The 26,357-nt window shown below is 37.9% G+C and overlaps 1 protein-coding gene across 2 annotated transcripts; it reads right to left on the reverse strand.

The window, feature by feature from the left end:
* Nucleotides 1-18: 18 nt before the first annotated feature.
* On the reverse strand, nucleotides 19-12,994 carry LOC121997368 (TBC1 domain family member 13-like). Of its 2 annotated transcripts, none has more exons than XM_042551741.1 (9): nucleotides 12,595-12,994; nucleotides 3,649-3,738; nucleotides 2,500-2,604; nucleotides 2,228-2,377; nucleotides 2,042-2,140; nucleotides 1,837-1,965; nucleotides 1,241-1,417; nucleotides 427-543; nucleotides 19-324 (listed from the first exon to the last, which is right to left on the reverse strand). In XM_042551741.1, the coding sequence occupies exons 1-9, from the start codon at nucleotides 12,889-12,891 to the stop codon at nucleotides 139-141; spliced, it is 1,350 nt and encodes a 449-aa protein (XP_042407675.1). In that variant the 5' UTR covers nucleotides 12,892-12,994; the 3' UTR covers nucleotides 19-138. The 2 variants fall into 2 exon arrangements, with proteins under 2 accessions (XP_042407675.1, XP_042407674.1); XM_042551740.1 differs by having other exon boundaries at nucleotides 2,500-2,607.
* Between the last annotated feature and the right edge of the window lie 13,363 nt (nucleotides 12,995-26,357).

The raw sequence follows: 26,357 nt of genomic DNA on the forward strand, positions 1-26,357 counted from the left end.
CGCAAAGGAATATATTAACTGTGATTATTTAAAGTCAACTATATAAATTTTGTTTCACCATTAAATAACAAAGAAAACGTATCAGACGAGCACATCTCCATTGAATTGCAAGTAAACATTAGAACTTGCCAATAGCTTCTAAGGCATGATACCAAAAGGCCGAGGACTTGTTATGGGAATCAGATGATGTGCTACATCCAAAAGATTTTCCAGGTCAACTTTAGGGTAGTGCTGAAGGAGCTTCAAGTTCGATATGAAATCGCCGGACAAGAGATCGCCTCTGACGCATAGCAACATAGCGCAACACACTCGCAGTAGCATATCCTGCATCGTGCTAGTTAAAGTTAAAATGTTGCAAAACTTCAATGATGCTTTTGAGGTCAATGGTACTATGGAAGTGTAGTTAAAGCATCGAAGGGCACCTACTTGCACCCCGGAAGGATGGCTGAGAAGACAATCCCATATCCTCATGATAGATGAGAGTTCAAATTCCTGGGTTAGTAGCAAGGTAATCCACCTGAATGCATAGAACTGAGGATTCATCTGCACATGAAAAATGGAAGATAAAATACTATGCTATGTGCATTAAAATAGTTAAGCAGTGCACATGAACAAGACACAAAATAACCTTTTCTTTTCTTATGAGCATATATGGAAAAAGAAGGCCTTCTATTTCGGCGAAGGTGAATTTCTAACCCAAGGCAAGCTTGGCAACAACAATTAATGTTTTTTTTTAACTCTCAACCAATCAATAAGTAGTCTGCACGAGCTACCAATAACATGTGCTAAAGAGAAATGGACAAATGAAGGATTGGATCATTATCAAAATCTTTAACTGCTAATTACTGCCAGCATATTTTACATGTTTGATTTAAAGCACCTCAACGTGCTCATTATGTCTTTGCTCTTTCTAGACAGCGGCGCCTTATAATTTGATAGCTTTGTTACTTTTCGACAATACACCAACACCTTGATATCCTCCATTTGCTCTCAACTTTCCAACTCTTTAAATCCACATAGATACATATTGTCTCAATCATCCTTTAATCTGAGTATATTGTTGACTTCTTGTTGTGATACATGGCATACATGAATTAAACTAAAATGCTGCAGCCGATGGATGTGTTTTGAATCTTACCATCCGAGCAACAATGTCTGACTTCTTGACGATTGAGACACAAACATTATAGAATCTCCACATGACAGCACGGAAAATAGAAGAATGTGATTTATCAAATACCTTGGAGTTATCAAGATGTCGCCAAAGTTCTTCATCATTGGCTTTAAGAAGTTGAGAAAAATGCAGGAGAGTAGAATGGATTCCAACAGAGCTATTATCTAGTTGTTGACAGAAATGGTCCACAGAGCCACTCAATAGTCGAACAAAGCATTCGAAACTATCTGCTTCAACAGCTGACTGAAAAAAAATGCACAAGAAACACCCAGTCAGCTTCTTGAGCTCGCAGAAGAAATATCAACTATGCACCCATCAAAAATCAAAAAAGAAAGTAGTTTCATATGTGGTTCCAACAAATTGCAATTCACTATGTCAATTCAAGTTCTCTTAAAACCCTAACCAATAAAGGTACCAACGTCTAACATAAAGTGGCATGATTTCATTGTTTTAAAATCAATGTTCATAATCTAGACATGAAAAACTCATACAATGATATCAAGGTGACAAGGTCTTAGTTGAGCAATAGTTTTCTAATTTTTGACTGATTAGAACCAAGCATCGACAGTAAAGCTGAAAAAAAAACAGAATTAAATTATGTAGTATGTAGTGTACTAGCAGCTTTCTGAACGAAGAACCAAGCAAGAGGAAGGTTCACCTACAGCATCTTCGCCTTCTGGGTTCATACGAAATACATAGTATAGCAGGGCTAAGACCTCATTCATTCCTTGCACATAACCAATTGCTGGATTCATTTTAGCAAATAGAAGAAGAATATTCCTCATAGCCTCCTGTCATTGAAACATGATATCCAATCATCTAGTTGATGAATTAGTTGCTAAAATCATAGATCATAAAAATAGCTACTAGGTTCTTCCTGCTAAAGGAGGAATTGCCAGAGAAAAAGTTCAAATCTTGATGTGTTCGGTGGAGATCGCGATCAATTTGCTCAACAATCTCTGCGTCCTAGGTAGCATAAAAAGCTTAGCTTCGATTGGCAGTCAGCTTAAATTACTGACAAAACAGGATAATAACCTGGGCAAATCAAAGTACCTTGAAATATTGATTCCAGAAGCTACCATTTGCAAGGCATAATGGATGATCCCCATTTGAGATTTCACGCCGGCAAAGCAATCCACCAGTATCATTATCTTGACAATGTCTAGTTGAATTTACCAACTCATCCTCAGTGGAATGTTCGGACTGGCTAATGAAACTTATAGTTAATAAAAAATTATAAGCTAAAGTTTTCCCACAGATAAAAGCACAAAGATGATCAGGAGAACTAGTGATAAGGTCGACATGTAAAAAGGTCAAACACTCACAGGATTTACTAAATGTTCTCTTTTCAGTTCAGAAAATCTTAATCTGTTCTTGACAAGTTCTTCTTCCCATAAATGTTTCTGAGTGGGTAAATAGCCCAACAATAACTGCTTCACCAAGATAACGAAACATACGTCAGTCTAAAAAAAAGCAAATTTACAAATTAGACAGAAACTATCAACAAAGACAATGGATTTCTTCTGTTGTAGTATTGATGGGTAACAGATTTGAATCACAGCATGGATTATGAGCATTCTAAATATGGGAAAGATGCATCTTGTTCTGCAAATCATAGAGCTGCCCTTTGTGTTACTAGATAAACTGTGATTTAAAGGATGAACTTCTAGTTGGACAAGCCTATTGCCTCATAATGGGAAAGGAAATAAGGAATTAACCCTGTCTAGATGGCTAAAGTCTCGGAGGGCAAAAAATCCCATTGAAATGTAGGTTTTCTCCTAGCTCCTCATTCAAGACAAACTTCCTTGCAGGATGTTACATGCTTCATGGGTTCTGTTTGTGATTTTTGTAGCATGGGTAGGCACTTGACCATTTTCTAAAGGTTACCCTATCATATAAGAGGTTTCACACTCTTCTCTATTTGTCAAACAGCTGGAATTTCATTCACTCCCTCCGACTTGAGCCAGAACAATGTTCAAACCCAGTGGTTTCATCATTAGCAGTCACACCAAAGTGGTGGCCACCCATGTAGACTTCTTCCTTAGCTGTGCAGATGTTGTATGGTCTCATCATCAGAACTGCATGGTCGATTTGGACTAAACGGAAGAAAGGACTGAACGTGTATCCAGGCATTCTGCCACAGATCATAATTTGTTGATTTGTTCTTAATGCAAGTGTGCGCCCCCCATGAAATAGTTTTGCACCTTCACCTTAGACATAGTTCCAAAATACCTTCAAAACATTGTTTATAAGAATGGTTATAAATCTGCTAGGTGTCTAATTGTCCAATTCAATCTTCATTTGAGGTATTCTGACTTTCATCTACAGAGATTGCTGAAATTATATCTAAAGCAGTTGGACCATATCATCGGATGTATGCACAAGAATTGCAAATCGTATATATACATGAAGACCTACATTTATGCATATATTGTAAGAAAATATTAAATTGAATAGAAATAATAGGGTAAAACCTTCCAAACAATTGAGCGGAAATCTCTATCAAGGTCACCACAGCAGGCAATTGATTGCAACACTTCCAAATTTATGACATTCTGGGAAAGCTGTCAAAAAAATATTGTTTTATGGAAATAATCAATAATGTCCCTGTATCCAAATAACAATATATCCTTAACCTGGATATACTAATATTCATGTGTTCATTCAAATCCTACGCAAGCAACAACAATAGTTTGGAAAGATTTCTGACAATGAACACTTGATATTGGAAAACTTACAAAATAAAACATATGTTTCTAAGCTATCAAAAAGCAAGCAAGATAGCAAAGAAAATGATATGTTACAGCTTTAGTATGTTAGGTTGTATGTATTTGAAGTTAGCACATAAGAAACTGTTGATTCAGGCTAACCAGATATCTAAAGCATTCTCAAATAAACTTGAAACTAAATAAGTGATGAGTGATCCTGAATACAAATATAGATACGAGTCATCATGTGTTGGTATTATTTTTGTGAATAAACATCTATGTTAAAACTATCACGAAAACCAAGTTGGAAATTTACATGGATTAATATGAAAATATGATTTTATTTCCCATCATGTTGTATGCACATCTCACTAATTTAAACGGTTTAATGAAGTGGCAAGTTTACTGCAGAAACGCAATGTTGGATGGGTAGTAAAGAAAGTTGGAACTTTCATGTAAAAATAAAATTGAGTTATTGCTACTTTCCCATGTTGTATAATAAATTCATATAAAACATGTCCAGAATCATCATGCCAAATCACCGAGAATATTGATGTACCAAAGTGGAAGAGTACCTGAAGCCATAATCCTGTAATTCGTGAGAACGAGTGGTTGATCTTTCAGATCTATGCGTTATTCCTCGAGAGCCCTTTCAATTATCTCTGGATCTTATTCTAGTAATGGGATTTAGAATATGGGAACATGATACGCAAGATCCGGAGACCATCACCCTTAAATAGATAATTCAGCAATTACCTCATATTATTTCTGTTTTAGCCCATCATTAAAATAGAAATTATACTTTTGGCCTCTATCCATAAAAGGTCCATATCCTATTAGATACATTAAAGCCCAATAACCAAAACTTTAGATGATAACTTTAATTCGAGCTTAACTTTACTGAACAACCCACAACATGTAATCTCTCACATATAAGCCCATACAATTAATTGATCCAACAATCTCTGACTTGGACTATATGTGTACCTTATGATTATGTGTTGTGAAAATAACCATACAAGCTCAAACATGTTGTATTACTGAAATGTATCTATTACCAATCCTGTCCATCAATCATGTCAATACAGGATCAAAGCAGACTTTGTTACACTCATGGTAACTCGACCCATCAATGGTCCCATGTGCCAAAACAATTGAACCACATGGACTATGATATGGATGTGTAGAAAGGAAACTTCACGCAATATGATCATAACGTGCCTATTTCCAACTGGTCCAACCTTAAATCTTATTGAGATTAAACTTTCACCATAATCAGAATGTAAATAAACTGAAACTTTATTTCTGCAGAAAGTAACTATAAATATATATAAATGAAACTATCTATTACATAAAAGCATTTAGAATAACAAACTCCCACTTAAGTTTGAAAATTCTCAAATGACAAAACACTCATACAAGTAGTGTGCTCATGAAACAGTTTGGGTGGAAGTCCCTTTGTTAGTAGATCTGCAACCATGGAGTTTGTACCAATATGCTCAATAGACAACTAACCATTCTGAATTCTTTCTTTAACAACTAGAAACTTAATGTCAATATGCTTTGACCTTGTTGAGACCTATTGTTATTGGAATATAAAACTGCTGACTTATTGTCACAATGTAACTTCAGTGGTCTTTCAATACCATCAACAATGCGTAGTCCTGTGACAAAATTTTGCAGCCATACCCAATGATTGGATGCCTCATAACACACTATAAACTCAACTTCCATGGTAGAAGATGCTACAAGAGACTGTTTAGCACTCTTCCAAGAAATGACACCTCCAGCAAGGAGATAAATATAGCCCAATGTAGATTTTATACTATCTTGGCATCCAACAAAATCGAGGTCAGTATAACCAATGATCTCAAGTTGATCCAACCTCTGATACATGAGCATGTAGTCTTTTGTTCTCTGTAAATGCCATAAAACTCTCTTGGCTGCTTTCCAATGCTCTATTCCTGGTTTGCTTAAATATCTTCCCAACATCTCTGTCACGTATGCAATATCTAGTCGTGTACAGACTTGAGCATACATTAGACTCCCCACTGCTAAGACATAGGGAATCTTCTCCATTTCCTTTTGCTCAAAATCATTTTTAGGGCACTGATCGAGACTAAACTTATCTCCCTTAGCTACAGGGTATCACCTGGTTTACAGTCTAGCATCCCATAATGCTTGAGAACCTTTTTGATATATCTTTTATGTAATAAAACAAGAGTACCTCGAGAGTGATCCCGATGTATCTAGATACCCAGTACCAAAGATGCATCACCAAGATCTTTCATCTCAAAATTCTTAGCTAGAAATCTCTTGGTTTCCTGCAATAGTTCTATATCGTTACTAGCAAAAAGTATATCACCAACATATAAAACCAGAAAAATATGTTTACTCCCACTGAACTTATGGTATACACAATCATCGACCATATTCATCTAAAAATCAAACGAGATGATCATGTGATGAAACTTAAAATACCATTGTTGAAACACCTGTTTAAGTCCCTAGATGATTTCTTAAGTTTGCAAACCATGTTGTCTAGATTTCCAGACACAAAACTTTCTGCATCATATAAATTGTTTCATCAATGTCACCATTGGGAAATACTGTCTTTACATCCATCTGGTGTAACTCAAGGTCGAAATGTGCCACTAATGCCATTATAATTCTAAAAGAGTCTTTCGAAGAAATCGGAGAGAAAGTCTCTTTATAGTCAATGTCTTCTCTTTGAGTAAAATCTTTTGTGACAAGACGAACTTTATACCTTTCCACATTGCCTTTCGAATCCCTCTTAGTTTTAAATATCCATTTGGAACCAATGGGCTTCACACCTTTAGACAATAGGACAAGATCCCACACGTCATTGTCGTCCATGGACTTTATTTTCTCATTCATGGCATCAGTCCACTTGAGAGAGTTAGAACTTCCCATGGCTTGACGGAAGTTGATAGGATCATCCTCCATCAATCCAATGTCTACCTCATGTTCCTAAAGAAAAATAATGTAATCGTCTTACACTACATTTCTTCTCTCTAATGGATCTCCTTAATGGCATAGGTTCTGGAGGTGCTTGAGTTTGTTCATTTTGGATATTGTCTTGAATAGGAAGATTTCCAACATTGTCTTGATGTATTGTGTCTTGGTCAGGGTCAAGAACGAGATCCTGATCAATGCCCAAAACACATGTGGGAATATTGACAAATTCCTCATCAAAGACAATATCTCTAACCGTATCTCCTCCCGCAAACTTAGCATCCTCAAAGAACCGGGCATTTCCTAACTCAAAAATCGACTTAGTTGTGGGATCATAAAATTTGTACCCCCGGATCTTTTGAAGTATCCAATAAAATAACAACTAACTGTCCTTGAGTCTAGTTTCTTTTAAGAGGATTTATAAGGTCTTGCCTTAGCTGGACATCCCCAAACTTGCAAATGCTTAGGACTGGATTTTTTTCATGTCCAAAGTTCATAAGGGGTTTTGGTAGTTGCTTTAGTGGGAATCCTGTTAAGGATATATGCTACAGTCTTTAGTGCTTCTCCCCAAAGCGATTTAAGTAAGGTAGAATCAGTGATCATACTCCTCACCATGTCCTTAAGCATTCTATTTTGTCTTTCAGCAACACCATTCATAGTGGGCGAACCTGGCATGGTGTACTGTAGGATGATACCACATTCCTCTAGGAATTTAGTAAAAGGTTCTGGACGTTGTTTACCTGAACCGTCATATCTATCATAGTATTCACCACCACGGCAAGATCTGACGCTTTTAATTCTTTTGCCGAGTTGATCTTCAACTTCAGCTTTATAATTTTTAAACGCATCTAATGATTGTGCCTTTTTATGAATGAGATAAATGAAGTCATATATTGAAAAATCATTTGTTAACGTTATAACATACAATACTGTTGACCATTCCATGAAGCCGAAGGGAATGACCCACAAATATCAGCATGTATAAGTTTTAAGATGTCCGAAGTCCTGTTAGCTTCAAATCTCCTCTTATTAGTTTGTTTTCCTTATATGCAATTAACACAAATATTAAAATCTATGAAATCTAAAGGATTGAGAATTTCGGTTGACACAAGTCTCTGCATTCTCCTTTCGGAGATATGTCCCAATCTCTTGTGTCATAATGCAGCTGAATTCTCGTTCATTAATTTTCTTTTAGTGTCTTTACTAGTTTGCAGGGATTCATTAAATGAGGTAATAGTATCTAATGAAAAAAGATTATCATTATTTAATAAAGAACCAGAACCAACTAAATTTGAATCATGAAACAAACTAAATATCCCATTTCCAAAAGAACAAGTAAGACCGAATTTGTCCAAAGTAGAAATAGAAATCAAATTCCGTCGAAATGACGGGACAATAAATGTTTCAAATAGATCCAAATAAATTCCAGTTTTTAACAATAATCTAAATTTCCCAATTGCCTCAACTTGAACTTTGTTGTCATCACCAACATAAATAAATCTTTCAGCATTATTTGATTTTCGGCAATTCAGACAACAACCCTGCACAGACACACTGATGTGAGTTGTTGCACCAAAATCTATCCACAATATATGTCTAGGCACTGAAATTAAATTAACCTAAGAACAAACCATATTGAGAAGCATACCTTTCTTAGCACGCCAAGCGTGATAATTACTGCATTGCTTCTTCATATGCTCGTCACCACCACAAAAGAAACAACAAGAGCTTTGAGGATCAATTAGACCCTTTTGTGGATCACTTGGACCCTTTAGCTGTTTCTTCGGAGACGGTGTATATGCAGCTTCCTTAGCCTTCCTTTTTTGTATTGGTCCCTTTTGTTTTGAAGTAAGGCAAAATGAGCACTTTCTATTTTATCTTGCTTTGTCCTTTCCTCTTCCTGAACGCAGTGTGATATGAGCTTATTCAGAGACTAGATCTCTTTTTGACAATTGTAGCTCACTTTAAACTGATTAAATTGTGGTGGATGAGATATCAAAACCAGATGCACTAGCAAGTCCTCAGAGAGGTCAAGCTTGAGTGCTTTCAATCTAGAAGCAAGATGAGATATTTCCATAATGTACTCTCGTATGTTGTCTTTACCCGTATATCTCATTGAAACTAGATTCGCCAGGAGTGAACCAATAACAGACTTTTCACCCTTGGCAAACCTCATTTCAATATTTTGAAGGAACTCTTTTCCTGTAGTAATGTTCGTAGACATTGTGCCCCTGAAAGTTTCTGAAATGGCTTTCTTCATGATCATGAGACACAAGCGATTTGACCTCTCCCATTTTTCAAACTCCCTCTTTTCATCAAAGGTACTCTTATCAGTAATGGCAGGAGGACAGTTAACCTTGATCGCAAGGTCCAAGTCCATGACTCCAAACTATAAGTGGGTTTTCTTTCCATGATTTAAAGTTTGATCCATTTAACATTGGAATTGAATTGATGTTGGAACTGATATTAGCAAGAATTATATCTAAACAAAGAACAAATAGCCAAAACGATATACATGTTCAATAATTATCCATAAAATTTAATAATTAATAAATTCAAATAATGTAAATCCCATAATAGAATACCGGAAGCTCCATTAATAATCTATCCTTGGATAGAAATTATTAACTTGCAAGTGATATCCTGGTGTAGCAACTAAACACTGATAGTAAATAACATGTCAAATAATAACCTTCCTTTGGGCCGATGAATTATTCACATGTAAATAACTGAATAACCATCACATGCTTATCACCACAAGTGTACATCTAATCCTATTAAATATTCATCTTCCTTTGGGCTGACTAGTATTCATATAAATTACATACATATGACCTATTATATTTTTAAAATAAATTAACATCTACAAAAGAGGTCACTTTGGTGACATTTTGTTTCAACTAATTCATTTTAAAAATATATATAAAGTAACTGTTAGGACCCTTGGCGGTCGGCTAGAGGGGGGGTGAATAGCCCCTGCACAAAAACAAAACAAAAAGAACCTTTCTCGGACTTGTAACTTAATTAAAGCACTTGCATAAGACTAATAAAGAAACTAAAAGGAAAGAGGCACTGAGAATTTACTTGGTTACAACCAGGGAGGTTGTTAATCCAAGGCAAATGAAAAAACGCACTAAAAATCTCCTCTGGGCGGAGAAGCCTCTTACAACATTCACAGCTCACAAAACAAAGATAAACTTAGACAAACTCAAGCACAAGTGTTGTTACTCTGTAATTCTTGTTGTTGTTAGCTTCTAGGAGCAGGATTACTTATATAGTCCTATTTGGGGCGCCTGGAAGGGTTCCAGGCGCATGAAATGGGATAAAATTTTATCCCTGACACAACGTTCAAACGCCACGTCAAATTAGCTAAGAATTGGGTTTTGGGCGCCTCGGAATGGTCCGAGTGCCCTGGGTCCAAAAATCAGCTTTTGCTAATTTTTGGTCCCGGTCTCCTACTCCGGTTCCGCTCGCATCGGTCCGGGTCTTCCGCTCTGGCTCCGCTCACTTAGGTGATTTCGGCCATCTGAAATAGGGATCACCCGAACCCAACTTCCGACCTTCTCGAGCAAACTTCCGCTCTGGCTTCTCATCCCTCGGAATCGCTGCTTGCTTCCTTCTCGTCCGCCAGCGTACTCTTTCACAGCTTTTCATCCCTTGGTCAACTGCGTCTTTTGCTCCTCGAGCAATCTTCCGCTCTGACTTCTCGTCCCTTGGAAACACCGCACGCTTCCTTCTCATCCGCCGGTGTACTCTTCCGCAGTATCTCGTCCCTCAGACGCACAGAACCTGCCGACTCTCTCCTATGCCGTCCTTCTCGCTAGCTGTGTCTTTCGTTCAGCTTCCTGCTCCTAAGTTCCTGCACACTTAGACATAGGGTTAAACACAACAGGACCTAACTTAACTTGTTTGATCACATCAAAACTACCTTGGGATATCAACAATAACCATGTCATTATTTAAAGAAATTGGAAATTCAAATTTTAGATTGTACCAAAATTATGCGATGGGCTAGGAAGTTGAACAGACAAAACCTTTGAATTTCTAAAGTCAAAACCATGAAACTGATTGGAATTCGAAACAACAAAACCTTTGGAATTCTAAAGCCATGATGTGAAAATTAAAATTATGGTAAGAAATCATAAATTAAATATAGCATACAAGACTGAATGTCACCAATGGGCAATATTTCCCTCCAACCACTAACGCCGGGCAGTAGCCGAACGGCAGCCAATTTGCCCGATTTCCAGCGGCTCCAAATCCCAAAGCCATAATTGATCTAGAAAATCCGATATCGAATAATATGTACCGATTTTTTGTGATTTAACATGAATACAAGCTCTGATACTAATTGTTGTATAATAAATTCATATAAAACATGTCGAGAATCATCATGCCAAATCACCGAGAATATTGATGTACCAAAGTGGAAGCATACCTAAAGCCACAATCCTGTAATACGTGAGAACGAGTGGTTGATCTTCCAGATTTATACTTTCTTCCTCGAGAGCCCCTTCAGTTCTCTCTGTATCTTATTCTAGTAATGAGATTTAGAATATGGGACATGATACGCAAGATCCGGAGACCATCACCCTTAAATAGATAATTCAGCAATTACCTCCTATTATTTCTGTTTTAGCCTATCATTGTCCCCGGGGCCATGGTGCCGAGGTAGGACATCCAGGTTGTCTCTCAGGCACCCGCGGTTCGAACCCCAGCTACGGCGTATTTGTAGGAATTTTTCCTCCAAATGGAGGGCGTAATCAAAGGATGCTCGGCTTCTGGGCTGGCTGCCGCGTGCGCTTCCCGATTTACCCTAATGGCCGATGGGAAACTTTCGTGGGACCGGGTCAGTCACCCTCAGAGATAGTTAATGAGGCTAACTGGGATTATCATTTTTTTTTTTTGTTTTAGCCTATCATTAAAAAAGAAATTATACTTTTGGCCTCTACCCATAAAAGGCCAATATCCTATTAGATACATTAAAGCCCAATAACCAAAACTTTAGATGATCACTTTAATTCAAGCTTAACTTTACATAACAGCCCACAACATGTAATCTCTCACATATAAGCCCATACAATTAATTGATCCAACATCCCATACTTGTTCTGACAGCCATATAGGATCAGGATGAAAGCTTTCAGCAATCATTCGCTTCCCACTTATCAATCTTCTTTTTGTGTGAAAAAAAAGACTGTGGATAACAACCACTCACGCCAATTCCTTGATGAGGTAGAACATGATAAACAAGAGGCTCCGAAAAAGTATAGAACCTAAAGCTTGCCCATCAGAAGTTACCCGAGACTGAGAAACTAACGACCAGCAGCTGGTAGTCCGACCCAACCACCCCTACCCTATCAATCTACTTTGTTAGGCACTGTAATTTAGCTTTGCACGAGACCTCAGTAGCATAATACTTAAGTTCCACTTCTCATTAGCGAAATCATCATCAAACCTACATTACACTAGGGCGTTACTTATTAAGCAGGTAATTCCTATTTCAGATGGAACAAACGATCACTTTTTCGAGTGGTTGGCTTCCCCTTGGATTATTATCCCTTTACCATCAAGAAATTAAAACCCAAATTCTAAAAAAAATAAAAATAACTAAACAAACGCATCAAATTTCCCTGCAAATCACATTGACGTTCTTGCTGAGATTAGGAGGGCAAACAAAAAATCCTTCCTAAACACCAAACTAATAACTAGGACCGAAAGCAGGAAGGAAGCTACCTGGAATTCCAACTCGGATCGTTTCTCCAAAGAAACCTCCTTGCCCTCGATCCTGAAGAGTGTTCTCAACCTAGACGATCCCTCGGAAAAAAACCCGTTCTCCTCACCATCGTCTGGCCATCTTTCCCCATCAGATCTACCTATTCCTAAGCAAAAATGGAAAGTGAGGAGCTCCTCATCCTCTATTTCACCTCCATCGCCGTCGGCATCCTTCTTCTTCTGCATGGTTGTTTTGGATCGATCGGGAAGGCGAGGCATGAAGCTATCGGGGATCTTGAGCTTGCCCTTGAGCGACATGATCGGTTGAGAAGCAGAACCCCAGGAGAAGAGGAGAAGGGAAGACGATGTGAGGTTTTTGGCTCCGCCATGGAGGTGACGGAGAAGGGAGGTAATAAAGAGCGACGATGAGGGAGGAGACGAGTAGGTTCGACCGTTAAGTGTAAGAGCAAATTTATAGAATGGAAAAATATAAAAATAAAAATAAAAATAAAAAATAAAAAAATCGAAAGGGCGGCTTGATATCGTTAAAGGGCTTTTATTTATTTAGTTAGTAGTCATTTTACAATATCCAATTCACATATGAAAGTCTTAAAATTATTAAAATTACGTATTCCGTATCTATTTTATCCTTCTATATTGAATTTATCTCACACGATTGCTATAATATAATAATTAATTTGAGATATTGTTTATCAACGTATTAAGATTCCTAATTGATAGTACACTAAAACAATCGATTCAAAAAATTCTATTTTATATTTAAAAAATTTTATTATCAAAATAATATATTAAATTGATGTTTAAGAATATAAATATAATAAGAAGAACTAAACGAATACATATGATCTAATTTCATGTTATTCTGAACTCTCTATGTCCATCAATTGATTTTAACTAAAATAGACTAATGGACCTAAAAATCTCGGAATGACATATAATCAAGTCTTATATGTTTATCTAATTCTTATACTATATTGAAAACAATGAATTTTTTTTAACATATACATGTTCAAAAAATCACCACTCTTAATATAATATGTCAAATTGATAGATGAACATATAAAATCTAATTTTAAGTCATTCTAAATTCTTGAGATTCATCTGTTGATTTTGACCAAAACCTACTAATGGACGTAGAAAGCTCGGAATGATATAGAACTAGGTCATATGTGTTCATCTAGTTCTCTATATTATATTCATGTTCTCAAATATCAATTTGACACGTTATATTGAGAGTAATGATTTTTTAAATACGAATCAAATTTTTTGAATACATTGATGTTCAAAAATCATTGCTCTTAATATAGTTGGTCAAATTGATGTTTGAGAGAATGAATATAATTAGAAGAATTAGATAAACATATAGAACCTAGTTCTATATCATTTCGAGTTCTCTAAGCTTATCAGCCAATCGAAATCAGTTGATTGACTTAGAAAACTTGGAATGACATAAAACCAAATTATATATATTTGTCTAGTTCTCTTTATTATATTCATTTCCTTAAATATTAATTTAACATACTATATTAAAAGTAATAATTTTTTAAACATAAAATAATTTTTTAAATCTATTGATACAGCAATGGATTAGGAATCTCATTACGCTGATGAACAATATTTCTATGTAGCAATCAATTAAGAGATGAAATCAGTTGATTGACTTAGAAAATTTGGAATGATATAAAATCAGATTATATATCTTCATCTAGTTCTCTTTATTATATTTATTTCATTAAATATCAATTTAACATATTATATTGAGAGTAATAATTTTTTAAATATAAAATAATTTTTTTAATCTATTGATACAGCAATGGATTAGGAATCTTATTGTGCTGATGAACAATATTTCCATGTAGCAATCAATTAGGATAAAATGTGGAGAAGTAGAATGGTATAAAGTATATGATTTGATAATTTTAAATACATGATTTAAATATTTCAAAATTTCATCTATGTGGCGTGATAATTTATTATTATTTTTATACTAGTGTAGCAACTACTAATATTATAATATAAATATTTTTTTGTGATCCTAACAAACTATATTATAACCGTACTTCATCTTATTAATATTATATTATAATAATATTTTAATTTTGATCAATATTAATAAGAACGACCATCTTGTAATATAGATATTCTATTTTTTGAAACAAGTCAGATATCATATTATAACAACTTTAAATCATAACTATTACAATATAAATAATTTATTTTTATAAATATTAATTAGTGTTATATTGTAATATCCAGGCATCATTAACTACTACAATTATATGTATGATCCTGCCTAAAACTATGAAGATAATAATTGGGGATGTAATTTTAGAGTTAACGTGGTGAAAATTTCACGTAATCCTACAACACAAAAGCATCAGTGTCAGGTCGAGAAGGGGTTCTCGATGTTAGCCCTCCCATATTCAAGTCAGTCTCTAATGATCTCAAGAAATGAAGAATTGTAGCTAAGAGATGTAGAAAATAAAGTTGTCCATACCTCTCTTGTAGATGTGAACCTACCTTTTATAGTGGCATTGTAGTATTCATGCACATATCTTAAAGTGTAAACACATTTTTCTAGGTATCCTAGAAAAATATAAGTCGAAAAAGTGTCTCTGACACTATTCCTTAAGCAGCCATGCAACCTTCTGATGTGACAGTCTGGAAGCTTCTAAAGTACGAATTGCCTGCTGGACATGCCTTGCTGTCAATGACACAAACTCCCCGAAAAATATATGCTAAGATATTTGGTGTAGCTACGCGCGGTCGACCGAAGTCCGTCCGGTTGCGTTGCCCCCGCTCGGCGTTGTCACTCGGACCTGCCAGCTCGTCATTCTCCTTGCTTTCTGATCGTAATCTGTTATCTCCGTCTGACCGAACGTGGAGCTCGATCAGTGAGACTAGTCGCTACTTAACTTTCTTTGTGGTTCGAAGGACTATCTTTACTCGGCCGGGAAGTGTGTGTTGGAGCAATCTAGGTGCCCTAGGTTTTGATGTTTGGGCAAAGGTTTAAGTTAGGTTTATTGTTGTATTTGATATGCATTGTGAGTGTGCAGGATACAAGTACAACAAGAAAAGTCCAAGTGTGATCTTGGCAAAGGAGGAAAGTCCAAGAATGAGTCTTGGCGGTGTAAGTCCAAGCATGTAGTCTTGGCAACGTAAGTCCAAGTGTGACTTGGCAATGGATGAAGCCCCGGAGGTGAGGAGCCTCTTGGCAAAGGAAGACCCGACAATATGGACAAGGCCGAAGGAAGCTCCAGAAGGCAAGACGTGAAGGATGGGGAGACATCCGAGGGACGCGAGGCTGATGGAGGAGGCTAGAAGGCTAAGTCTAGGTTGGTCGGGCGAGAACGAGTGCTGAGTGAATGTACTCGAGGCAAAATCCTAAAATTAGGGTTTACTGTAGCGTTACTGTAGCAGTACTGTAGCGTTACTGTAGCAGTACTGTATCTGTCGACTGATGATTGTAGCAGTCGACTGATGCACTGGACTGGTAACGGGCAAATCAGGTTCTGATTTGTTCCAAGCTCTATAAGAAGGAGCTTGGTATGGCCGGCCAAGGTGACGAAATTAGACTTGGTTAAAGCCTAATTAGTAGTCACCAAAGTGCTTAAGAGATCTTTGTGTGCCAAGAGGTCTTGGTTGGAGTTGTGGTGAGGTTTCTCCACCCACAAGGAGGTTGAGCTAGCCGGAGTTTGCCGGGGACTAATCCACCGACGGATTGAGGGATCGTCCACCTTACGGACACGCCGTGGAGTAGGAGTAAGTTATCTTCGAACCACGTACACGCCTTGTGTTAGGGTTTGTGTTTGGTTTGTTGTCTTCTTCCTCCTTGTTTTAGGTTAACTTTCGTATTTGTTAGTTTACTTTTGTATTCCGCTGTGCACTAACATTATAGGAAGTAAAGTTTTGGGTGAGACGCTATTCACCCCCCCTCTAGCGGACGTCAAGGTCCCAACAGTGTGTGCAAGTCGCTCGGCCATACTCGGTCAGCTCGACCATACTCGTTCCGCTCGACTATGCTTGGTTATCTCACTTGACCTTGTCTTCCATGTCAGCTGGTTTTCCATACTTTGACCTATCCTTGGTGGGACCCCTCGTCAACCGTGCTTCAATCCTTTGTGAATACCCTTTTCTAGGGTTCACTCAATGCCTTCAATCGATTCAGCTTTCCCTTCAATCAATTGTCATGTCAGCTGACCGTTCAAATACCTACAAAATGACTCTTTTTGAACCCTTAATTGATTGGTGAGTCATCCCAATCGATTTAGAAGTGTTTAATCAATTGCCCTCGATTCCTTAAGATTCTGTTCTCCGCAAGAAACTTCCCAATCAATTGCTCAATCAATCTGGGAAGCTACTGTTCGCTCATATTTTCTCCCAATCAATCACCTGATCAATTGGCCTCTTCGCGAACAAGCAACTTTTAATCAATTAGAAATTTGCCTAATTGATTAAGATGTCATTAATCTATTACTCCAATCGATTTCCCTCTATTTGCGACAAATCATTGCCTAATCGATTGACCCAATTAATTGGCAAGGTCTCGTGATTTGCCTAATCGATTAGGCCAATCGATTTATCACCTATTCTCGTTATTTGCTCTGCGAAGCTTCTAATCAATTAGGAATTCATCCTAATTGAGCTTGACTTAATCGATTTCCCTAATCAATTTGGATTTGCCCCAATCGATTAGGTTAATCGATTTCTAACCCTAACACCCGGAATATGAGTTTAGGGTTCTCCTTGCCCAACATTCGGTCAATCATGACTTGTTAGCTTTTCCCAACCAAGTGTCTAGTTAATCCTTGACCCACTTGGACTTTATCTTTGTAAACCTCTCGTTGGACTTTTGATTGCCAAGTGCGGTCCTCTTTGATCCACTTGAATTTTCCTTTACTTAACAACAGTTAGGACTAATCATTCGGTAGACTTCCATCATGTTTAACCTCAGTTAGAACTTTCCTTTGGCTAACCGTAGTTTGGGCTTTACTCTTGCCAACGTCTGATCCTTTTTGATCAACTTGGACTTCCCTTTACCTAACCCTCGAGTTAAGACTAGTCACCTGGTAGACTCCACCCTGCCTATCCTCAGTTGGGTTTTTCCTTGCCTAATTGTAATTAGGACTTTCCTTTGCCAACGTGCGATCCTCCTTGACCTAGTTGGACTTTTCTTTGTCTAATCATAGTTAGGACTTATCTTTGCATAACTTCCCGTTAGAACTTCCCAGTTAAGTATCTGGTCCTCCACAACCTACTTTACTGCTCTTTCACATATTATCAAACATCCGGTCAACTTGGATCTACTTGACATCTTCTCATATATTGTCCAAAAATTGAAACTCAAGCTCAAATCCACTCAAGCTTAGTCAAACTGGTCAACCTTGGCCCGAGGGCGATTGCACCAATAATCTTCCAATAATCTCTCCCTTTTTGATGTTTAACAATATATTTAAGTTACACCAACCCATATTAGCCCAACTCCGTTCTTCATCTTATGCTAAAGCATGAATGAGGGTTTCTAATTTAAACCTTACATTTTTCTCTCCCTTTGACATGTTAGTGCGTGCACTTATGTGCCAAGACACTCTTTATGTATTTTATGGATAATTATTTTATAAAGACAAGTATTTATCATTAATTATTTATTTTTCTGTATGTATATGATTAATGATATAATTTCACAGATTAATAGGTATGTTAATATGAAAATAGTCCTTGATCAAATAGATATCTAAAGGGGACATGAATATCTAGATCAACGCTGAGTATGACTAGGTCGAGATAGACCGAGGGATGGATATCCAAGTTATACTTAGGGGTGCCTTGAGTTTAGAGGTACACTGGACATGACCCACTTAAGAGGAAACCATATATTAAGTATCATTGGTCATTCCTCTTATGAACGAGTGCAAGTGATCTTTTGACTTGATACCTTCATTTATTCTATGCATGGAGTTATATGCTTTGATGCCGTTAAAAGTAATCTTTAATTGGATTGTGATTAATATAATAGTTTGGTGTATGACAAAGCTTAGAGAGAATAGTGTTGAGTTAATAGAGGATTCATCGCTCTCTTAGATTAGGAGTTAACATCCTAACCGCTTGATAGAAATATTAGTGACTCGAAATCCATGGTCATGGGAGGAATGATTTATCATTCAAGAGAAGTCTATTATATCTTGGAAATCAAGTAAAATAATTAATTTGGTAATGATGTATAATGTATTGAATTAATTGGGATGTAGGCTTAGATGAAGAGATTGAATTACACAACTCATAGTGATTTATAGTTTATGACTGATATTAATTTTATTACGTTGGATAGCTAAAAACTGTTGCTAGATGGTTACCTTAATCTGTATATGGATTTACACTGCCTCCGTGTATAAAACCTAGAGGGTCGCACACATAGCACGTAGACATGAACAATAGTATTGGAAGCTAGTTGAGATCAAGATCAAATATGGATTTATTTGATACAAAGAAGAGAGAATTCAAATAGTTATAATCATGATGATTAATGGAGAATTCAAAGAGTCACCATAATGAAGAATTTATGGAGACTATAACTCTTCATCTTCCTAATTAATGAAGATCATAAATGATGAATTTATTGAGAACTTAACACTTCGTATTCCTTGGAGGCTATAAGTAGTCATCCTCGGAAAGATTCAAGAGAGGAATTCCTTCTCTCCATTTCTCTCTCGTTAACTTCTTCTTCACTTTCTTCCATTGGAAGAGATCGGTAGCGCTTCCAAGGTTTTGTCGATCCAAGAGGCTAGCATCTAATGGATTGTATTAAGTTCATGATTTAGTGCGCGTGGATACCGCTAGAGGAGTCACACTTGGGGCTCTTATCTGTCTGTGATATCATTCACGCCTATCAAAGACTCGAGGCATATTTTTATGCTATTTTGTATAAAACTATATGTACTACGAAAAGATCCATGATTTAATATATGACTTCCGCTGCGCTTCGAACCCAACAATGGTATTAGAGTCAATTCATGGTTGGATCATATAGTACGAAACTTCTTCCTCAAAATTTATTTGAGAAATCCGTGTTTCAAGAGATTTCAAAGAAATCTAAATTTCTTTATTTCAAGTTATATGTCTTAACATTTCATGATAGAAATAAATTTTGTCTAAAAACTTGTAAAGTAATACATGTTGTAGTTTAGATAAATTCCTTATGGCATAAGTATATTAACATGTTAAAAATCTCTGAGATCTACTTGTCTTAAAAGACTATAAGGATTAATGAAGATAAATCTCGTAATGAAATTGTGCAAATACACAAGAAGTTAATTATGGTGAGACATTTTAACAAAATCCCTTAAATATATTAAAGTCAAGATTTGTTAAATGCCCTCCACTAATAACTATGATGATAGTTAGAGTTTTTACATAAGTCGGTACAGCTCAGCCATGAGCTTGTGTTAAAACATCTATAATTTATCATAATTATTAGTGGGTTGACTTAACTCAAATTTGTTGATTTGTTTAGCTCAGTTAAGGTTAATTGATTTAAGGGGCAAGTGTTGAACATATAAGGCTCAACAAGAATATATCAAAAGTCACATAGATTTGTGACTGGTAAGTTAAGGCCTATTTGATGAATGTAGCATGTAGGTACAACTCAGTTGTGTGCATTCTATATGATTCAGGGTTTCGGTCCTATTAGGAATTGTTACCAACAAATTTCCAATTCTAACAATGGAGGTTGTTGGACTTGAATAAAATAATAGGAGTTATAAAAGACCTTTATTAAATATATTTCACAAATACTAAAACTCTGCATTAAATTTTAGATGACAAATACAAATACCTTATCACTGCGAAGCATTCTCGAGAAAGAGAATATCCTCCTCGGTTCCAATTACCTAGATTGGTATAGGAAACTGAAAATTATCTTAAGACATGAGATAAAAATTTACGTGCTCAAAGATGAACCACTGAAAGAGTCTACACCTAATGCTTCAGATGAAGATTAGTCATATTATTTTCAGTATATGGAAGATACACTAGATGTGTAATGCATCATGTTGTCTTCTATGTCCCCCGAGTTGCAGAGACAACATGAGAACATGAGTGCTAGAGAGATTGATCAGTACTTGCGTGAGCTCTTCTAAGAGAGTGCGAGAGTACAGAGGTATGAAACCTCTCGAGCACTATTTCGTACTATACTGGAGGAAAGAAACCAAGTTGAGTCTCATGTACTCAAAATGATCGGGTACATAGAGAGGCTCGAGAGCTTAGGTTTTAAGTTGGACCAAGACTTGGCTGTTGACCTAATCTTGTCATCACTACCTCCATCATTTTCCCAGTTTGTGTTGAACTTCAACATGAATACCATGGACAAGAGTTTGATTGATCTGATGGTAATGCTGAAAACTGTTGAGAAGGATATGAAGGTAAATACTTCACTGCATGCAATGATGGTCAGAAAGACCAACAAGTGCCCTACCACCGAGAAGTTTAATCTCAGGACTAATGTAGTGAAGAATCCTAGATATTAAGCTCAAAAGAAGCTTAAGAAAGGGATGCAGGTATCCCAATCTGATGAGAAGAAGGCCATGTGCTTCCATTGTGGCAAGAAAGGTCACTGGAAGAAAAACTACTATATTTTCATAAAGAAGAATGCTAGTGGAGCGGATGCTTCAGGTATCTTTATGATAGAGTGCAATCTTTCTGTTTCTTCATCACGGGTCATAGATTCTGGAAGTAGTTCTCACATTTGTGCAAACATGCAGGGTCTAAGTTGTTAGGATCTTTCGTACGGCTAGAGAGGGGGGTGTGAATAGCCGCCCCAAATCGCTCTCGTTTCTTCCTACAATTAGGTTAGTCGCAGCGGAAAATACAAAGAAACGAAAGAGAAGAAAACCAAACCTTAACACGAGGATGTAACGAGGTTCGGAGATTAGGGCTCCTACTCCTCGGCGTGTCCGTAAGGTGGACGAGTCCGGTCAATCCGTCGGTGGATGAGTCCCCGGAGAACCGGCTAATACAATATACTCCTTGTGGGTGGAGAAACCTCGCCACAAACGTTTGCAACAGCAAACAAAGTGTACAAGAGCAGTAAGAAAAGCAATACAATATGAACACAATCGCACTCTACCAATTGCTTGCTTTCTTGTCGACTGGAGGTGAAGCAGCAACTTCACGCGACGCCTACAACAGCAGGAACCCAGCCGGAAGCTCACGCGAGCTCAACAAAGCTCAAGCACAGCAGCACTTAGAACAGCAAGAAGGAAGAAGAGTTATCGCGCAGCAGCAGCCTTCGACCCCTTTATACCTGCGAAGAAGACAGCGAAGAAACTACAGAAGAAATCTAGCCGTTGCGACGCAACGTTAGTGCTCGATCGGTCGTGGGACCGATCAGACCTATTTCGACGGCCCCATCGATCGCTTTCTTCACGAGCGCCCACCTTCGCGGGTTCGATCGGCCTGCGGACCGATCAGAAATGGATCGGTCCACGGACCGATCCCAACCCTTGCTTTCTCAGCGACATCGTCTCCGATCGGTCCCAGACCGATCGGGACATAACCTGATCGATCCGTGGACCGATCACCGCCTCTTTACCTCTGTTGCTGCCGATCGGTCACTGATCGATCAAGAACCAACAGAGCTTCAGATCCGATCGGTCACCGGACCGATCGAGCAACAGACACCGATCGGTCGGTGACCGATCCGAGCTTGGTTTGGCCCAAACCAAGTCCCAAGACTTCAAACCAATATCCGTCAACCTTGACCTATTGGTACTTCATCCCTAGCATCGGTCACTCCCTGACTGCTAGAACTCCTGCCAAGTGTCGAATCCTTTCGACCTACTTGGACTTTCTCAACACCGGATGTCCGATCATCCCCGATCCATCTGGATTTTCCTTGCCCGGCTTCACTTACAGGGACTTTCACCTGGCTTCACTCACCAGATTTCCACTGCCTAACATCATTAGGACTTTTCCACCGCTCGGCTTCACTCACGGGACTTTCACCGCTTCACTCACCGGGACTTTCCCTTTCACCTAGCTTCACTCACTAGGATTTTCACCAGCTTCACTCACCGGATTTCACACCGCCTAGCTTCACTCACTAGGTCTTTCCCTCGGCTTCACTCACCGGGACTTTCTCCAAGCCCGGCTTCACTCACGGGACTTTCATGCTGGCTTCACTCACTGGGACTTTCCTCTGCCAAACCTGTTTGGACTTTCCCCGTGCCAAGTCTCCATACTTGGACTTTCCGCGTGCCAAGCTACCTGCTTGGACTTTTCCCCGTGCCAAGTCTCCGTGCTTGGACTTTTCCATGCCAAGTCTCCATACTTGGACTTTTCGCGTGCCAAGCTCCCTGCTTGGACTTTGCCAAGTCTCCATACTTGGACTTTTCAGGTCAACCAGGTCAACCTTGACCTAGGGTTGCACCAATAATCTCCCAACCATCTATTCTTGTCTCACATCAAGAATACAACTCTTCCACGAGTGTCAAACATCAACATGCAACTCAACTAGGTCAATCTTGACCTAAGGTTGCATCAACAATCTTCCCAAGTCAAACATCAAAATACAACTCGAGTCAAGTCAACTCGAGTCGGGTCAACCTCGACCTGGGTTGCACCAACAATCTCCCCCTTTTTGATGTTTGACAAAATCATAATCAAGTTAGGTTAACCCGATAACCTAACTTAGGTTTTCCAACCATCTTCCAATGTCCAATGTTCTTTCCTTGAACATTCTCTGGACATTTTCCCCTTAGGTTAACCCGATAACCTAACTTGGGTTCTCCAATAATTCTCCCCCTTTTTGACACACATCAAAAGGTATTCCAATGTTCTTCCTCGAACATTCCTTGACATTCTTTCCCTAGCTTAGGTTAAACCGATAACCTAACTTGGGTTCTCTAATAATTCTCCAATGAACACTCTCCCCTTTTTGACACACATCAAAAAGAAAAAGGAGAGTATCAAGGTCAAGAGTTTCTTCCTAATGAAAGTCCCATACCTTTCATTGAAACTCTTATTTTCCCTTTGATACTAAGCTCAACAATCCACTTAATGATAATCCCATATCACTAATCCTCAAGGAGTAAAAACTCCCCCTAAAAGCCAACTCCCCCTTGACCATTGCACCAACAATGTCTTGGAGAGTTTCAAACCTTTATAAATCTAAAAACCAACTGTCAGCCGAAATTTCAGACATGCAGTCGAATTTCAGCACATTGGCACGCTATCAGACCTCACTGGATCGGTCACCAGACCGATCCACAGCACTCTGGATCGGTCCAGTGACCGATCCAGACACTGATCACAGGGATTTCTGATTTTTCTTCTCCCGAAATTCAGAAACCCCTAATAAATTCCAGAAAATTCGAAAAATTGTGAAATTTTGAGGATACATTCCTCATAACATACATTATCATGGAAAAATAGTTTTCTATGAAAATAGTTTCCATTTTCAAATCTTGATACAAAATTCGAAAACTTTGAAATAGTTCAAAGTTAAGTCATCTTTGTATCATCTTGCTCAATGAAGAATGCTATCACTAGGAAAGCTTCATCAAGGTTTTTCAAATCAATTTTAAAATGCTTTTAAAACCATTTGAATTTAGGACCATAATCTTAGGGCTAAATGTACATGACTTGTACACAAGCTTTCCCTATGATCCCTATTTTCTTGAATTAGGCTCATCTAGGTACAAAACCTATGCACCTTGATCCTAACTCATGATCCTAATATCTCACACACATCTAAAGTGTATCAAACACATCCAAGTCAATTTTGATGTGAGATATGGGTTAAGGTCAACTTAGGCTAAGTTCTCATGCATTTTCTAAACACCAATTTGATCTCAATATCAAATTATATGTTTGTCCTTAAATCAATTCAATTGATTATTAATGCAAGAGATGATGACATGGCATAAATTAGTAACATAAATGAAAACATGTGCCAATGTCATGATGTCATGGCATAAAGTTTGAAACTAAACTAACACATGACATATAAACTAGCCTAAGCATTATCATGACATTTCAAATGATAATAAAATAAATATGATGTCATGGCATGGCATATGGCAACCAATCATGGCAAGTTAGCACAAATAAAATACCTAAATTCCCTATCTAAGTATCCTTAATCACTTAGCTAACTTAAGTCCTAATCCTAGATTGCCCAAAGTGCTCCAAGAAAATGTCAAAACCCAAATTGGCATTTCTTGATCTCTTGTTTGATTTATACCATTTAAAATTCTACAAGAGTAGCACTTCTAATTTAAGGCCCGGATTGCCTTGATTACCTAAGAGAATATCAAAATCCCAATTTGATATTTCTCTAGGTTTTTCAAAATTGTGTCAACTTAAAGTGAGATTAATATATTCTCACTTTGGCACACTTTACTCTTCCAAGGAGTGAATGATAAAGATTATTCCATTTCATTTTCAAAGGTTCCCAAAAACCTTGAAAATGCTCCTTGAGTGTCAATTTCCTCAAAGTTGGGTTAACTACCCTTCTTATTGGAGTTGACACTCTCTAACCCATCTATGGGGTAGAGAAAATGCTCCTAGGAACCCAATACCTACTTGAGCTCATTGGGTTCACTAAAAATTCACTAGGGATGACTTCCCTAGCAACCCTCCTAATGACCCTCTTAGGCTTTAAAGCCTTGGTCATTTGGGTCTCATCAAGGTCAACTATAGGGGTGACTCCCCTTGTGACCTTGGTAATGGTCTTCCTAGCCCTAGGTCTTGTTCCATAATCAAATGGAACATTATGATATGTGGGCTTGACCATTTGGGGCTTAGGTTTGTGACTCAAACCTTTCTTGTCCTTGGACTTGGGTTTTTGACTCTTAAACCCTAGAGATGGCTTCTCCATGTTTTTAAGAGCCTTTTCTAAATTATCAAGTCTTGACCTCAAGACTTGATTTTCCTCTCTAATACCTCAAGTTTTAATTTGTCATTTTCTCTTGAGATATTCCTAGGCATGTGTCTAGTTGATTTAGGGTTTCTACCTTGGTTTTCCTTAACCTTAGAAGTGTTAATCCTAGGGTTAGCATTCCTAGTAGTATCCCTATCTAGGTTGACATGTTTAGCACCTAAGCACATGTATTGATTTCTAAGGTTATCATGCTTGTCATTATCGACAAGTGCAATAAAATTCCTAGCATGCATTTTATTAGAATTGCAAAAATGAACCTTAGAGGTTACCTTAGGGTTTGCCCTAGCTCCCCCTATCGATGTGCCCGGTCTCTTGCCCTTGTGAGGTTGCCTCCCCCTCGGACAATGGCTCCTATAGTGTCCCCTTTGCTTGCATTGGAAGCACACGATGTGTTCCTTGCCCTTGCGTTTCGGGACTCCGGCTTCCTTGACCTTTGGCGCCGGTGGAGTCTTTCTTACCCTCTTTGGACACTTACTCTTGTAATGTCCATGTTCCCTACACTCAAAGCACATAATATGTAATTTAATTGAACTTAAATTGCTTGAGTTACCTAGGGTTGAGGGTGGATGCGAGCTCTCTTCTTCATCCCTCCCGGAGGTAGAAGCTTCTTCTTCTTGCTCCGAACTTGAAGAAGAACTCTCCTCCTCTTCTTCCTTGGATGTTGAGTAGCCCTCAACTCCCAATTCGCTTCTTCCATGATGTGAGCTACTTGACTCACTAGGCTCCTCTTCATGGCTTGAAGTGGAGCTCTCCTCATGGAGTTTGTCCAAGTTGTTCCACAACTCCTTGGCATTGTTGTACCTATCTATCTTGCACAAAACATTAT

This window comes from Zingiber officinale, chromosome 6A (assembly GCF_018446385.1).
Source record: "Zingiber officinale cultivar Zhangliang chromosome 6A, Zo_v1.1, whole genome shotgun sequence".
In the NCBI taxonomy this organism is placed as follows: domain Eukaryota; kingdom Viridiplantae; phylum Streptophyta; class Magnoliopsida; order Zingiberales; family Zingiberaceae; genus Zingiber; species Zingiber officinale.